Below are 15,815 nucleotides of genomic sequence, written 5' to 3'. Positions count from 1 at the left end.
GTTTCAATATTCTTAAAGCATGATTTATTCAAGTTATGAGCATGATACATGTGATAATTACGCGAATAGATTTTGTCTAAATAATCTGCTAAATAGATCTGATTATTATGTGATTGTTATTTATGCGCCCGCTTCCGCTGCCAGCACCAACAATCAGCATCTCTCACATTCAACTCTTAGCTCACTTTCACACACTTCTACACACATTTGGGGAAATCGGAAATTCATGGAGTTTGGGGTTGTTTTTGAGTAGCTGCTATGTACCACCGCCTCTACGTGAGGCGAAGAAACAATTTACTGCTTCGTTTTACTTTTCTGTTCGGAATTCTCCCGAGTCTTCGCTGTTCGAAGCTCGGCGCTGGTTTATTTTGCTGAACTACTTATCTATCTATGAAATTTCTATTTTCTGTCATGATGGTGTTTGATTCTGAGTTTTGATGGTTGATTTCAAGTTTGAAGTTAATTTACTTGCTATGGATGCTTTTGCACTTGATTTATTTTGCTGGAATTGAATTGTGTTGGGTTTGAAGCTGATCGGAGGAATTTAGTTAGATCGGAGTGATCGGAGATGGAATTTGCTGTGGTTTGTTATGGATTGCTTGGATCCAGAGCGGATGAAGCATCCGATGTTTAGATCTGTTGAATTCTGCATGGTTGTTTGCTTTTGGTTACTGTTTTTAGTTCACTTCGTCTAGCTATCGTAGATCTGAGCAATTTTCTGGTGAATCGTGTTTTCCGACGCTCGAGTCGTCGAGTTCTGTTTAAATCTGGGTTGTTGCTCTGTTTTATTCATGTTTATGCTTGAATCGGTTGAAGATATGAAGATGGATGTTAGTTGAATTCCTAGTTAGTTATTTGCAGTTTTTCATTCGTACCTTTGCTGTTTTTGGAAATGGTCTCCGCCGCATGTTTGCTTTCTGTTTAGCTCTAGATTAGGTAATTTGTTTACTAGGTCGAGGAATCATTGTGGCTATCTTGTTGAGTTGTGCAAAGTTATGGGTATGATGCATGTATGCGAGTCTTTCGTTTCCTAGATCTAGCTGGTAGTTAATTTCATTTTCAGTCTAGTAGTAAATTTCTCAACCCAAAAATTGCGTGGCAGCAGCCAAACCCTTTCCCAAAATCTCTTAAATGCCTTCTTAAGCTTCCATCTCTGTGGGATTCGATCCCTACTTCCTTATACTAGTTTTTAGTACTTGGGTTGAGGGTTTTGAAACAGAAAAAGATTGTGTGTCCGACGACCAAGGATTCTCTGAGTTCCTAGACCTTGTGATCTAGCAGATTCTCTGGATTTGAGAAGCTTGACCAATATTTAAAGTACACACATCGATAAAACTGGAGTTTCATGTGTTATTTTATTTTATTTTTATATTTTTTAATAATTATTTTTTATTTTAAATATTTATGATTTCAGATTTCATACGATATTTTTATGAATTTATAAAATCATTTTACAGTATAAAATAAGTTTAAATAAAAGAAAATGGGTCGTGCATCGCACGTGGATGGTACTAGTCTATACACTATATAAAAGGGGAGTTTTTGGGGTATTTTATTTTAGAGAAATAAAATAGGAGTTTTAGGGGTATTTAGGGAAATGCCAAATAGAGTAAGAATTATATTATAAAATCGGCTTGGCATTAATTACCAAATAAAGGGTAGTTATTTTGCAAGCCTACGAGTGAAGTGAGTGGAAGCCTACATGGAGTAGTGGGAGGTTACACAAGGGTTATGTACATACTACTCAAATATATGGCTATAAATATAATATGTCATAGGCAAGCGGATAAACATGTGAATTCTTGAAGCAACTCCAACGAACTTCACCAAAGAGGTAGTGCAACTTTATCCAACAAACTTCACGAATTTTGGTACTAGATCTTGATTGTATTTTTCTAATTCTTGCTACTGATATCAATATCTTAACTATTTTCAAATGTGCGGATTCCTACGGCCTAAATTAAGGAGATAACATTGCTTAACAACCTTGATTATATCATAGTAAGTTAAGCATGTGAAATATTTTTTTCTTCTTTGCTAGAAATGGAGAAAGTGGACATGATAAGGTTTTGAAAAATGAATTGAATATTCATCTCCATAAATGAAGGTTGTGAGAAAATGGAAGTATCATATCTCACAGTAAACATTGCTTAAATGAATATTGATTATGTATATAGGTGCTATGTAGAATTCGGAAGTAGTGGTGCTAGATTTTGTAATTTTGTTTCTCATTCGCCAGCCCCGCAAGTTTTTCTGGCAATTACGATGGAGGCGTTGGATTCTTCTTTAGGGTTGATATATGTGTACAATTTTTGTTCATTTACTATAGGTTTGTTATTCTGTGGTGGCCCATTAAGTATTTCTAATATTAATTTTTATATCGATTTATTAATGACATGTTTAATAGTTTATTTTATTCTCTATCTAATTATGAATAGTTTGTATTTGTTTTGAGTTTGTTTTTAGTATTTGAATTTAAACATTTTTTCTCACTCAAATTTTTATTCATATAACATAATTTATTTATAAATTGAACAATATTGGTTACTTTTGTTGATTTCACAATTTTTTAACTTTTTTGCATATGTAACCTATATTTGATTATTCAATTAAATTGATAAGAAAAAAAAATTATTAACAATATTTATGTTATTCAAGTATAAATAAAAGAAAATACGGAGTAAGAGCTTTTGATCATAAAAATTGAATTTAAATAAAATATGGTGATAAAGATATAAAATAATTTTAGACAATTATTCTATTTATAAAGTCACTATGGTTATACATATTAATAACGATAATAGATATATGGTATTTTGAATTTAAGTAAAATTAATACTATGTTTGCAAGTGTATACATAGTTAGATAGTTATTTTTATTTTGTGCGAAGATATTATTTTATTTTTATAAATTTGAGAAAGTTAATATTTGTGCGAATGCACAGGTGTTACACTAGTATATACATATATAAAAGGCGAGTTTTGGCCTTTTTTGAAATATTTATATGTTTTGTCCTTATTATGAAATATTTATAAGTTATGGACCAATTTGAACATTTTAAGTGACTCTCATGAATATTTATTAGATATTTTAATGAGCATTTGACTAATTCTTAAAGCACTACAATGACTCATTGGTGGTTACAAATATTTAAATAGAATAAGGAGCATTTAACAAATTTTGTAACCTATATTGTCTTGATTTTATAATTTATGATGTTTTTATTCCATGATCTCTCATGTACTAATTTTATACCTATAAAAGGCATAGAGTTGTGGATGAAATATACACTAACAAAACATTCTTCATTCTCTCTCAAACTCTTTTATTGCACATTTTAGGAACATTGTTTTGCTTGATTTTGGAGCCCCATCAAGTTTATAGGAGCCTAGCAGGTTTGAGATGTTATATACGTAGGAGGAAATCGTTTCATCTTTGGGGAAAATACGTCGACCCGAGAGCACTAACCGTGATGTAATTTTGTCTTGCGGAAAGAGGGTTTTTCTTGACTAATTTTCATTGTAATTTCCATTTCATTTATTGTTGTTTTTTTTCTTTGATTACAATAGTTAGAGTACCGCGTGTATATGGTTCCAGAATTTTATCCCAATATTTTTTACATTTCTTAGAGAGGGAAGAATTGTATATGGTTCCAGAATTTTATCCCAATATTTTTTACAGTTCTTAGAGAGGGAAGAATTGTAGCATCCTTAACTCAAACATACATAGTATTTATCTTCATCTTTACACAATTTATTATTTTTAGTAGAGAAATATGAAGGATTGTTCTAAACATATATTTCAAAAATGTCAACACTTAGTATAGTCTCTTTATCATTGTCCAAATAATTATATGTCTTAATTCCATTTTAAATATGTTTAATTTAATGTCTTTAAATGTAAAATGAGTTGAGTATATGTTTATTGGATTTTTATTATATAGTAGTATATTTTTTCCATTTTAAATCTTATATAATTATATTTATTCTTATTTTAATTAATCGATTAACAATTTAAAATCGTATGACAAAAAAATATGTCGTCGTGCATCGCACGTGGGTTAACACTAGTCAATATAAAAGGTGAGTTTTGACATGCTTTATAATTTTCATAAGCTTTGGGTATGCATTTAAATATTGAAAAGTATTGGACAAGAATGTAATAAATTTTCATCATGACACATAATATATTAGTTTACGCGAATATTTCTATGGAACATTTTTGACCCGTTGTACACTAATTAAAATTAAGAGGTATTTAATTCAGGCCGCCATTAAAAATGTAACGACTATACAATAATTAAAATTATTTAATTTGGGCATACATTAAAAAAATTATAACTGCCACAAAATTAAAATTGTTGCACTAAATTTATTTTTTTACTTTATTATAACATAATTACACAAATAATGACAGTTGACGTTATAAATTCATTATGATTGATGGTTAATACATATAATTAAGCTCTATAAATATAAGTTCAAAAACTTGAATCAACAAATCATTAGAGGTGAGGGGGTCAGAGCTGACCAGAGCAACAAAACCGCATGAGGGTCAACTACGTCACTACCGTCCACTCCAGAATGGTGACATGCAAAAACGAGGAAGAGTGTCAAACATGTAGAAACGAGGAATTGAGGAAAAAAAATCGAGGCAACTGCGCATCGCTCCCTAATTGGGATGACTTATCTAAAGAAATCGTGCGGAGAAGTCGCCTAGAAGTCGTGTGGAGGGAGTCGCCTAGAAGTGGGGAAAGAGAAAGAGAAATTAAGAGAAGAGGGTTGCTTGCCGGTGGCAACGAGCTTTACTTGTCGGCGAAAAAAAGGGCGGCAGGTTGGATTAGCGGTGGAGAGAGAGATTTGAGACAAAGAAGAGGTGCCGATAATGAAAAGGTTTTATTTAGTTTTGAAATTTGAGATTTCATTTTTTTGAATTGAGACTAATTAAATGGGTGAAATGTTGATTGATTGACAATTAATTGAATGTAAATTCATTTTTAATCTATGGGATTGATAAGATTATGAATTCATTTTTTGAAATAAGACTAATTAAATGGGTGAAATGTTTTGATTGACAATTAATTAATGCAAATTCATTCTTAATTTATGGAATGGATGAGATTAGGAACAATTTAAGTATGTCCAATACATAGATATAGTATTTTGAATTTTTACATTCCAAAAGATAATAATTGCTTAATAAGATTAATTATGTTGCAAGTTAAAACCAAACGGATAATTTAAATGGGAAAATAATGATACGCCCTAAAATAGGGGGCAGTTGAAATTATGAGAACAAAAATAAAGAATACTTACCTTAAAATGCTAAAGTAGCTTTAAGATCCCGACTAATTGACGCGTATTATAATGTAAAGTAATTGCGATTAAAATCTAAATACATGTGTGATATTGTAATAACGCTATTGTGCAAATAAAAATTATAAATATAATTGAAAAGATTGATTAGTTGCAAATGATAATTACAAATAAAGTGTGGCAAATAATTACTATGAAATGATTCTAGGTAAGTGATGATGAAATGAAAATGGAATTGCGATTTTCATGTTGATTCCAATTCTATACATGAATAAAATGTAAATTAATTTATTTAATTAACAAAAATTGTTCAATTTTATTGAACGGTGAATAATAAATTATAGTATCTTTAATATATAAGTATATTAATAAGCAAATTTTATTATATTTACCCACCTTTACTTTTCATTTTTAAAATAATAATAAATATAAATACTTTGATTTAATTTATCAAGATATTAATAAAATTATGCATGTATATTTTTCCCAAATTATCCTATCAATATTAGTCCATTTATAATTTCGAAAGTTGTTTCATTTATATTTTTAAAATAATGCTCCCTCTGTCCCATAAAAATAGATCATTTAGGATTGACACGAATTTTAATGTGTAATTGGTAAAGTAAGAGAGAAGAAAAAAAAGTAAGTGAAATTGTGTAGCTGATAGTGGATCCATAAATGAAGTAAAAGAAAATGATAAAAATGTTAAAAAAAAGGGATATGAACTAACATTTTAGGTTTCATACGATGATATTGTTTTTCATTTCATAAAATCATTTCACAAAATGAAATAAGTACCAAGAAAATAAAATTGATCGTGCATCGCACGGGTGTGATACTAATTAATAATAATAGTCTAAATAGGTTCATGCTTTGTATCCAACAAAGGTATTAGGGCACCCGCATCGAGACGTCTCGGCGAAACGAAAACGCATCGAGACAGGGATGTGGCACTCCCGTCCCATGGCCCTTCGCGGAGCTGAAGTTGGCAAGCTCTGGCGCGAGGCATGACGCCCACTCGCCGGGCCGCGAGTGGGCGTCGTCATGCTGACGCAATAAATAATTATTTTTTTTTATAAAAAAAGTGATTTTTTGGAAAAAAAAATAATTAAAAATTAAAATTTTTAAACGGTAAAAAAAATCTTTTTTTATTCTATAAATACTCCCATTACCTCTTTCATTTTACACACAAACACACATCTCTCATCTTTTTTTCTTCTCATCACTATCATATCATCTCTCTTTCCTTTGGGTGATGGAAACTCCGGCGGCGAGGGCGGCTTCGACTTGAACGCGTTTGTCGACTAGGGGGCATGTACAATGTTTTGGGTGCTTCCGGTTCCGGTTTGTCAGCGGGCTCCCAAGGCTCGTTGACGCCGGCGTACCAAACACCATCTTTTCCACTTGATGCATACTATCATCCCTCCGCGCCGAGGTATGGGCAAACGTAGGGATTATCCCAAATTAGGGAGAATATTCTGGAGGAACACAGTCTGAAAAACCTTCCGACCGGAGCTAGAAGAGGAGGAGGCGGAGGCGGTGGAAGCTCCGCCAGTCGCGGAATCGGAAACGAGGAGGAAGAGGAGGAGCGCCTAGGCCGTCATCTATACAGCTCCGCGGAGACGATGGCTCTGTTCGACGCTTAGATCAACATCGTTGGTAATCAACAAACCCGTAAGTATTTTTTGGATAAGGTCACCGACGTATATAACAAGGAAAAGCCGAATGGGGCCCACCGCCACAACTTGAAGATGCTTCGCAGTCATTTTGAGCGAGCTGATAGAGATCCCAAAAACTTTTGTGGGATCTACAAGAATGAAGCGGAGAATTGCCAAAGTGGAGCCAGTGGAGCCGACATTCTGAGAGCGGCTTTGCGAGTCTTTAAAGCCGACACCAAAAAAGATTTCAAACATGCCGATGTTTGGCAGTCGGTCAAAGAGTTTAATAGGTGGGCGGTGTCCAGTCCAACACGGACTCGAGCTCGAAACGCACGAAGCACACGACAGGTAGCCAATACTCGTCTAGTGAGGGCGGGGAAGCCAGCGCCTCACAAGAGGTTGAGTTCTCGACATCCGATGCAGGGGACTCCTTCGATACACGACGTCGGCTGCAAGGGAACAAGGCGGCGAAGGTAGCTAGAGCTCGCGCAGGGAGGGGCTGAGGCGAATCAAGCCAGGCGGGCTCCCAAGGGCCGCCGTCCTCCCTAATATCCATGTACTTCACCGCCACGATGGCTGACACTTCCCGCATGACGCCTGCCCAATATCAAGGTCATCATGCCGGCATTGCGTATCTGGTAAGTCAACTTGGTATTCCGCCTCCATCTAGCTTGGGTGCACCACCACCCCCTTTGGGGGATGATTCGCCGGCGGAGTAGTTCTTATAATTTAAGTGTGTAATTTTTAATTTCTAGTATTTTAAATTATGTCTTTTTTATTTTTTAATTTAAATTATGTGTTTTATTATTTTTTTAGAATTTTAAATTATAATTTTCTTTTATTTAATGAAGTGTGTTTTTATTAATTGAATTTGTTGGAAATAAAATAAAAAATGAAATTGAATGAATAGTTAATTAAGGGATGAGATGGTTAAGAGATGGAGGGTTGTAGGTGCTGTCTCTTAGTTAAGAGATGGGGTAAAAAGTGCAGTGGGGTCCATGAATAGTGAATGGATAAGACGGTATTGAGACATGGATGAGATGGCCTTAAAAGCTAATCCGCATGACCAAGAGCATGGTGCCAACTACTGTACTTTCATGGTATGATATTGTAAGAGCATATCCAAGGGGGAGAGGTAAATAAAGAGGTAAAGTTATATAATTATTATATTTATTTTTTTACATGAAAAATCATTTTCTAATAGGAGAGGTATTTGAAAATATATTATACCTTTTTCTCATTTTGAAGACGTATCTTTACCTCTCCATTAATGGAGAGCTAAAATATTATAACTATCATATTTGTCTTCTTCTCGAAAAAAATCATTCTCCAAGGGGGAAGGTATTTGAGAAGGTTTTACACTTGATGTTTTTTAATATATTTTGTACTATTATTTTATTGTTTTTTAAAAATCATTTACCTTTCTATATATCTTTTTTCTTTTGGAATGTACTCCTATTACTTTTTAGAAGGGTATATTTATCTGAGAAGGTAAATACTCCCTCCGTCCCATAGAAATAAACCATATTTTCTTTTTCGTCTATCTCATACAAATAGTTCATATCCATTTATAGTAACCTTTTTTCTTCTTCTTTTTTACTTTATCATTTATGGTCCCACCGCCCACTACACAATTTCAACTATTTTTTACATTCTCTTTTACTTTACCAATTACACATTAAAACATGTGCCAACCCTAAAGGCCTATTTCTATGGGACGGAAGGAGTAGATGATATAGTACTTTTTTTTATTTACATTTCCGTGTTGGAGATGCTCCAATTGTAATTGCATGCTACTTCATTACATATAGGGATATTGGCCTTTAATATCAGAGAACTTTCGAACTTTCAAATTGGTAAATAATATCACAAATTTTATCCAAGTTTGTTATTTCCCACCAGTTAATAAATTTTGGCTACATTAATGGGATTTAAGAACAATTTTAGAGGGTGTGGAAAAACTATCCTCGAAGATTGAAAAACTTGAAGCTCTCGAAATTGTTGTCAAGAAATTATGAAAAAAAAAAATCTTCGTCTTGATATTATTTGCCGAAATTTTTTCGCCGTTGGAAAATAACAAACTAAGGTAAAGTTCGTGATATTATTTTCCAATTCGAATGTTCATGAGAAAAATCTAACTTTTTGAAAATTACGTGATATTAGAGGCCAATATCTCATATATATAACCACAAAAGTCCCATTAACCTATTATTAATAGATAATGAAAAAAATTATCAAAAATTGAATATGTCAAAACTATTGCGTGCTACTACCTCCGTTCCCTTATAGTTGAGTCATTTTTTTTGTTTTGAAAGTTTCTTTATAGTTGAGTATATTACTTGACTCATTTTTTACCTTATTCACCTTTTAATTTATTTTCTTTATTTTTTTTAATTTTTTAATTTTTTTATCTATTTATTTATCACAATCAATATTTTTTTTTTAAACGCCGTGTAAAAAAGTTATAAGTACTTCATTGTATTTGACCACGAAAGTCCCATTAAAAATTACTATAAAAAATAGAATATGGCGAAACTATTTTTATTGAAGGAGAGATTGCGGCATTGCGCGAATAAGGGTAAATACTTGAAGCAAACAGAGAGATTTCCGCTGCAGAAACAAAAGTTCTAACCCTCTGAAATTTCCTTGTCAAAACTCAAAATAATACTTACACTAGTACAAGGTTTGAATTCCATCACGTTTCTCAGTAATCCGCCAATTTGGTTTATGTAGGATGTTGAGAATGTGTGTGTCTAAATTTCTATTCGCATATTTTGTTTTCTTTATTGCCTCGCTTTCCAGAATTATAATTTGTCATTCCTGTGCGTAAAGTTCTCTGCTTGTGCTTTGTGTTGATGCTTGGGCTTTTCTCTCACGTGAAATTCTCTTTTTGTGGACTGGCACTTGCTAAAATTTGGTTAATTGAGAAGGGTTTGAACAATCTTTTTTCCAACATTTTAATGTTGGCTCCACTTTCGATCAATGTTGATGTGGTGGGTGGATTAATCAATTAATAGGTTACTTTTTTTCTCTTGTTTGTTGTTATTGTTGTTTATAAAGAGTTGATGAAGTAATCTTGTTATCAACCTAATTCATGGTTTAATTAGTTTTTTATGATGTTTGTGGCACAAATGTGAAATCATGAGACCTTTGGGAATATGAAGTGTAGATAGGAAACATCAAGATTTTACTACATAAATGTTCATTTAGGCCAGTTCCTTAATGTTCTTTTAGAAACACAATATCTTTGTTCGCCTTGCTGTGCAATCTTATAACGAACAATCATGAACTATTTTTGATTCACGTATTTAAGTTCAAGCCCCACAATCACTCAATTTATAGCCCTCTTGCAAAATTTGTCAGAATTGATTATATGGACTTATTTTCCACAGACAATGTATTGGAAATTTGTTCGCCTTGTTTTGGAATTGTGGTTGTTCATGCAATCAATCCTATGTGCTACTTACTATGTGTTCCTCTTCACTTTGCAGTTCTTGTGCTCAGTCCGGCAAAGGCTATGATTCTTAATCCTGCTACTCGTGCTTACTCAACTGAGGCTAATGTTTCTGGCCCTGGAAGCCACTTACATGGAAGTTCAGCTGAAGACAGCGAACGGGAAAAAACGAAATGTCTTCCTGGTTTTATATTCCTATGTAATATGAGCACAAAGTTGCAATGTTACCAATACCGTGTGTTTGGACTTCCCTTTGGCAGAATGGAAGTGGTGGAGAAGATAAAGATTGGTTCAAAGCTATTTTTGTTTGATTTTAAGTCAAAGCTTCTATATGGTGCATATGAAGCAACTTGTGATGGAAATCTTAACTTGGAACCTGCAGCTTTTGGAGGGCAATTCCCTGCTCAGGTATAGCTTCAATAATTGATAGTACTCACCAAAAAATGGGATTATCCCCTCAATATTCTGATGCCTTGCTTCATTTTTATGAATTTGTATTCTCATTATTGTGCTAAATCTGCAACTAGTATTAGACATATTGTTTAATGATTTATGACATTATGTTTTGTTTGTTGTTCTAAGATTTGAAATTGAGATATTATATTTTTTTTATCATTTTCTATATCTTTCCATTTTATATATTTATAATTTTGGTTGATCTCCATAAGCCGCCATGTGTCATTGATAACACCGGTAATGTTATCATTTACTGAGATCAGCCCCAAAAGCATTATGATAGGAAAAAAGGCAGGGAATAATAAGCTTCTTTTCACTTTTTATTGTTTTGGATGCAGAATATATAATTCTATGTAAACGTAATACTGCAAAGAATCGGAAGGCATATCTCCTATGAGATTCATTCATGTAATAACTGATCTTTTTCCGTACAATACATTGATTACTTTCTGCTTAGATCTCATTTTGATGATTGAAGTTTGACATAAAAAAAGTTATAGTTTCCTCCCTTGAGTGGGTTAGAGTGCTAAGACTTAGCCTTACCATGCTAGAAACAGCTATTGGGCTGAAAATGTAAACCTAAATTATTGATTTTCTTTAGTTAGTATTACTGCAAACCGTGGCATGGCTAGACTATGCTCTTAAACTATGTTTCTGATTAGGTGAGCTGCTATTATCTCTACTTTCAGGTAAAATTCAAAATCTTTAAGGAATGTCTTCCAATTCATGAAAGTTCCCTCAGGTATATTATAAAGGAAAACTATACAGGCGCAAAATTTAAGCAAGAACTCGATGGCGAGCAAGTAAGTTACACAGAGTTCAGTGTATCTCATTATCCTCTAATTTTGTATTGTGTACTCTATCTAAAGAAGAAACTTATCATTGTGATCAGGTGGCGAAATTGATATCAAATTTTCGTCCTCTCGTTTCATCGGTATGCCAGCCTGCACCACAAGCTCTGGCCCATGTACCCCGACCAGGGGCCGATCCTCCTTCGCTATTAGAATATCAGCATAACCTTACTGGGAGAATGCCTAACATGGAAGTTCCTTACACACCAGTGGTGCAGTATAACAACATCCGCCCGCCAGTGGAGGCTCAACCTGTTCTTAACGCCACTTATCCAGAGTACGGGTTTCGTAGAAGAGCAGCTTATGTGGAAAATGTACTGCCAACTTTGGAGCATCAAAGTTTTCCAGCAGCCAGTAGTTATGCCTCCCAACCTCAACTTCAACCTCAACGACCATTGTTTGCCGAAGCACCTTATGTGGAAACTGTACAGCCAACTTTGGACCGTCAAAATTTTCCGGCAGCCAGTAGTTATGCTGCGTATCCTCGACCTCAACAACCATCAGCTTATGTGGAAACGGTACAGCCAACTTTGGAGCATAAAAGTTTTCCGGCAGCCAGTAGTTATGCTGCGTATCCTCAACCTCAACAACCATCAGCTTATGTGGAAACGGTACAGCCAACTTTGGAGCATCAAAGTTTTCCGGCAGCCAGTAGTTATGCTGCCCATCCTCAACCTCAACAACCATTAGCTTATGTGGAAACAGTACAGCCAACTTTGGAGCATCAAAATTTTCCGTCAGCCAGTAGTTATGCTGCGTATCCTCAACCTCAACAACCATTGTATGCCGAAGCAGCTTATGTGGAAACTGTACAGCCAACTTTGGACCATCAGAGTTTTCCGGCAGCCGGTGGCTATGCTGCCTATCCTCAACCTCAACGACCATTGTATGCCGAAAATGTTGGCCATTATGCTGCCCATCCTCAACAACCACCACCACAGTTTGCTGAAAATGTTGCCCAGCAGCCATTAAGCCGATTTTATTTAAATAATTATGCGTCATCATAAGAAACTGATTAAACCAGCTTTATCACTTGCGCTGCAGCAAGCCACCACCCCAGTTTTTCTTCTATAATTATAGTCTATGATATGATACCGGTAGGGGTGTTCGGTTTGCAAGATTATATTTCATGACTAAATTTGTATTATGTTTAGTTCATGAAATTGAATCTCATGACTTAATTCTAGATGAATGGTCATGTGATAATTAGTCATAGTGCTAATCATCTCCTACTAAATAATCTCCCAATTTAATCCTAGATTATATGGAAATCAAACACTACTTTAGTATCTTATTTCAAACCTTTGAATTCGTGAAAGAGTAATTAGATTTAGTTAAGTAGAAATTATGATAAAATGTAGAACATCATAACTTTTCGTGTCGGTATGCAAACAAGAGGAAAACTCGTGATAGGAAGGATCAAATTAACTTCATTTTCAACATAAGAAAGTGAGATATTTGGTACTCGAAATTATGTTATAGAATGGCATTATTTTGCTTATTGTGACTTTGAAAATTTTACTCTTCTGTTTCCTAAAATTTGAAAGTCTTTCTTTTTTTAGTTTCTTAAAAATGAAAACTCTTCATTTTAGAAAATGAACTCCACAATCAATTAACATTAATTTGTTATTTTTTTTTTCTCTTCATCTATCCTACTTTATCCATTTTTTTCCCTTCACTAAAATAAATTCTCGCCGTTTCTAAAGTTTCCATTTCTTAGAAACGGCGGGAGTATCTTATTTTATACTACTAGTAATTAAGCAATATTAATTATTTATAAAATAGTGACAAGAAGAACATTCTTAGTTGGGGACAAAATTTCTTGCAATCGAGCTATCGACAAATGAAGCTCAAAAAATCGATTTAACCTTAGGCAATATTTGGTATTTTTCGTAAACTTTTCCTTTTGTACCCAAGTATAGTAAGCAAACATTTTGAGCGTGTGAAGTGGCGTGAATTGAGAAATCAGAGTGAATGCCACAATATCTACTCTGATATTTATGTTTTGAGGTTTCGCATACAATTTATGTGCATTATTAAATATTTTGATATATTTAAATTTAGTGAGACAAAAATGCTTACTTTTTTTAACTAGCACGTTATCGAAAATTCCAAAAAGCAGTACCAAGTATACATTGGTTTGGTCCGACGATATGTCCGTTTCATCACGTGTGCACTCATGCAGTGTGATTGTGCATCTTACTTGTGGTCCATTATTTAGTAGTACTACGTTTCTTGGACCATAGCTTTTATCACCAATATTATTTGGATTTTAGATCCAAGAGTTTTTTCTAGTTACATTTTCTTTTCAATTAAATGTAAGTGCTTGATTAGCATGCTTAACTAATTATTTCTAGGGACATTGAAACCTAATATCACGAAACTTTTTAAACTTTTATTTTTTTTCCACGAACTTTAAACTTGCCATATAATATCACGAAAATAAATAGCTGTTGAATTTTTCTACTGACGACGGAATCTTGATACATTAAAATGAGATGGATAACTATATTTGCATTCTAGGGACTTTGTAATCACACCACTATTATTTTTTCAATATTTTTAGGAAATGAGATGTAGCTGAATTCCATTGTTAGTGAGAGAATTCAACAACTATTTAAGTTTATGATATTATAATATACTAAGTTTAAAGTTTTTGGAAAAAAAAAATTGTTGGAAAATTTTTTGGTGATATTAAATGCCAATAACTCTTATTTATAGTATTACCAAACAATATAAATATGTCTTTTGATAAAAAAAAAAAAGAAAAGAAAAATTACATGATTCAGTGCATTACTGCATTCCCCCACTTTCATTACTTTAATTTAATTACTTTCCCTAATTATGTTGTCTTCTGGTGTTTCGAAAAGGTAAATACCAATTATATTCCCTAACTACGCGAGACGTATTCGTTATACTATATTACTGTTGAAATCGATTGAATCATAACAATATGCATAAAAATATGATATACTTTCTCGGTCCCACAAAGTTTATCCCATTTTATTTCGTTCGTCCCACAAAGTTTGTCGCAATTGGAATCTTTCCAAAAATAGACATTAAATATATCCTTTAATCTCCTAAATGTGACACCCTTATTCCACTACACACTTCTATTTTATACAAAGTCAAATAATTTATTAAAACTCACCTCAGGTCAAACTGAGACAAACTCTGTGGGACGGAAGGAGTAACAATTAACGCGTAAATAATTAGCCAAAACTAATAGGCCGTGTTTTCATGGCTCATGCAGCTTCGAAAGGCCGGTTATGCCAGTTGTATTTGATAATTGTATACTTCTATATAATTTATCCATTGCATATAACTTTTTGAAATTAATAACTTAAATTAATAACTTAAATTAGAAAAAGTGGTTTTAATTTTATTCTTATACTTATACTGATCAGACTATTTTCATTTTTGCTTTTGTTTTAAGAAACGTCCTAGTTGCCCTACTAATAACATTTATAGTTATGGTTCGCACTTACGTACCGTGGGATTCCATTGATTTTAATTGATTTTAATGCACTATTAATATTGTTATTTTGATTTTAATGCACCGTGGGATTCCATTGATTTTAATGCACTATTAATATTGTTATTTTGAAGAGTCAATTATTCATTTGCTGGTGTGATGAATGGTAGTACTAGCTACTATCTGAGTTTTAATTGAAAATTAAGAGTAAATGATACTAAAATTTTAAATTCTCGGATGAGGATTGTGACATATCATGTTCCCCGTATGATTATTTAAATGATATTCCATCCATTCTCAAAGAATACGCATTTTGAATTTGACATGAGTTTTAAGGTAAAATTAGTAAAGTAAGATAGAGGTAGAGAAAAAAAATAATTAAGTATTGTTAGTGGAGAATGAGTCTTACCTCATTAGAGAGAAAATACTTTTCAAAATTAAAAAGTGTAATATTCTTGTGGGACAGACTAAAAATGAAAGAGTGCATATTCTTGTCGGACGGAGGGAGTAGTTTTTTCAATTTATGGCTTCAATATAGTTTGATTTACCAAACAGTTACTTGTTCAAATATATTCACTCAGTCTTATTAAATGAAATACAGAGTA

General features: G+C 33.2%; 1 protein-coding gene across 3 annotated transcripts; it reads left to right on the top strand.

Moving 5' to 3' along the window:
- Positions 1–9,522: 9,522 nt before the first annotated feature.
- Positions 9,523–12,921, top strand: LOC125204652 (uncharacterized). 3 transcript variants are annotated; one of them, XM_089060475.1, is made up of 4 exons: positions 9,523–9,657; positions 10,466–10,836; positions 11,574–11,687; positions 11,777–12,921. In XM_089060475.1, exons 2-4 carry the CDS (start codon positions 10,492–10,494, stop codon positions 12,740–12,742), a joined length of 1,425 nt encoding a protein of 474 aa, XP_088916601.1. In that variant the 5' UTR covers positions 9,523–9,657; positions 10,466–10,491; the 3' UTR covers positions 12,743–12,921. The 3 variants fall into 3 exon arrangements, with proteins under 3 accessions (XP_088916601.1, XP_088916602.1, XP_088916603.1); XM_089060476.1 differs by having other exon boundaries at positions 9,553–9,719; XM_089060477.1 differs by lacking the exon at positions 9,523–9,657 and having other exon boundaries at positions 10,479–10,603; positions 10,689–10,836.
- Positions 12,922–15,815: the final 2,894 nt, after the last annotated feature.

Source organism: Salvia hispanica, chromosome 6, assembly GCF_029641045.1.
Source record: "Salvia hispanica isolate PSC_SH4W2 chromosome 6, Shi_PSC_v1, whole genome shotgun sequence".
Classification (NCBI taxonomy): domain Eukaryota; kingdom Viridiplantae; phylum Streptophyta; class Magnoliopsida; order Lamiales; family Lamiaceae; genus Salvia; species Salvia hispanica.
Note: the sequence above shows the minus strand (reverse complement) of the source record. Positions and strands in the feature narration are given on the sequence as shown.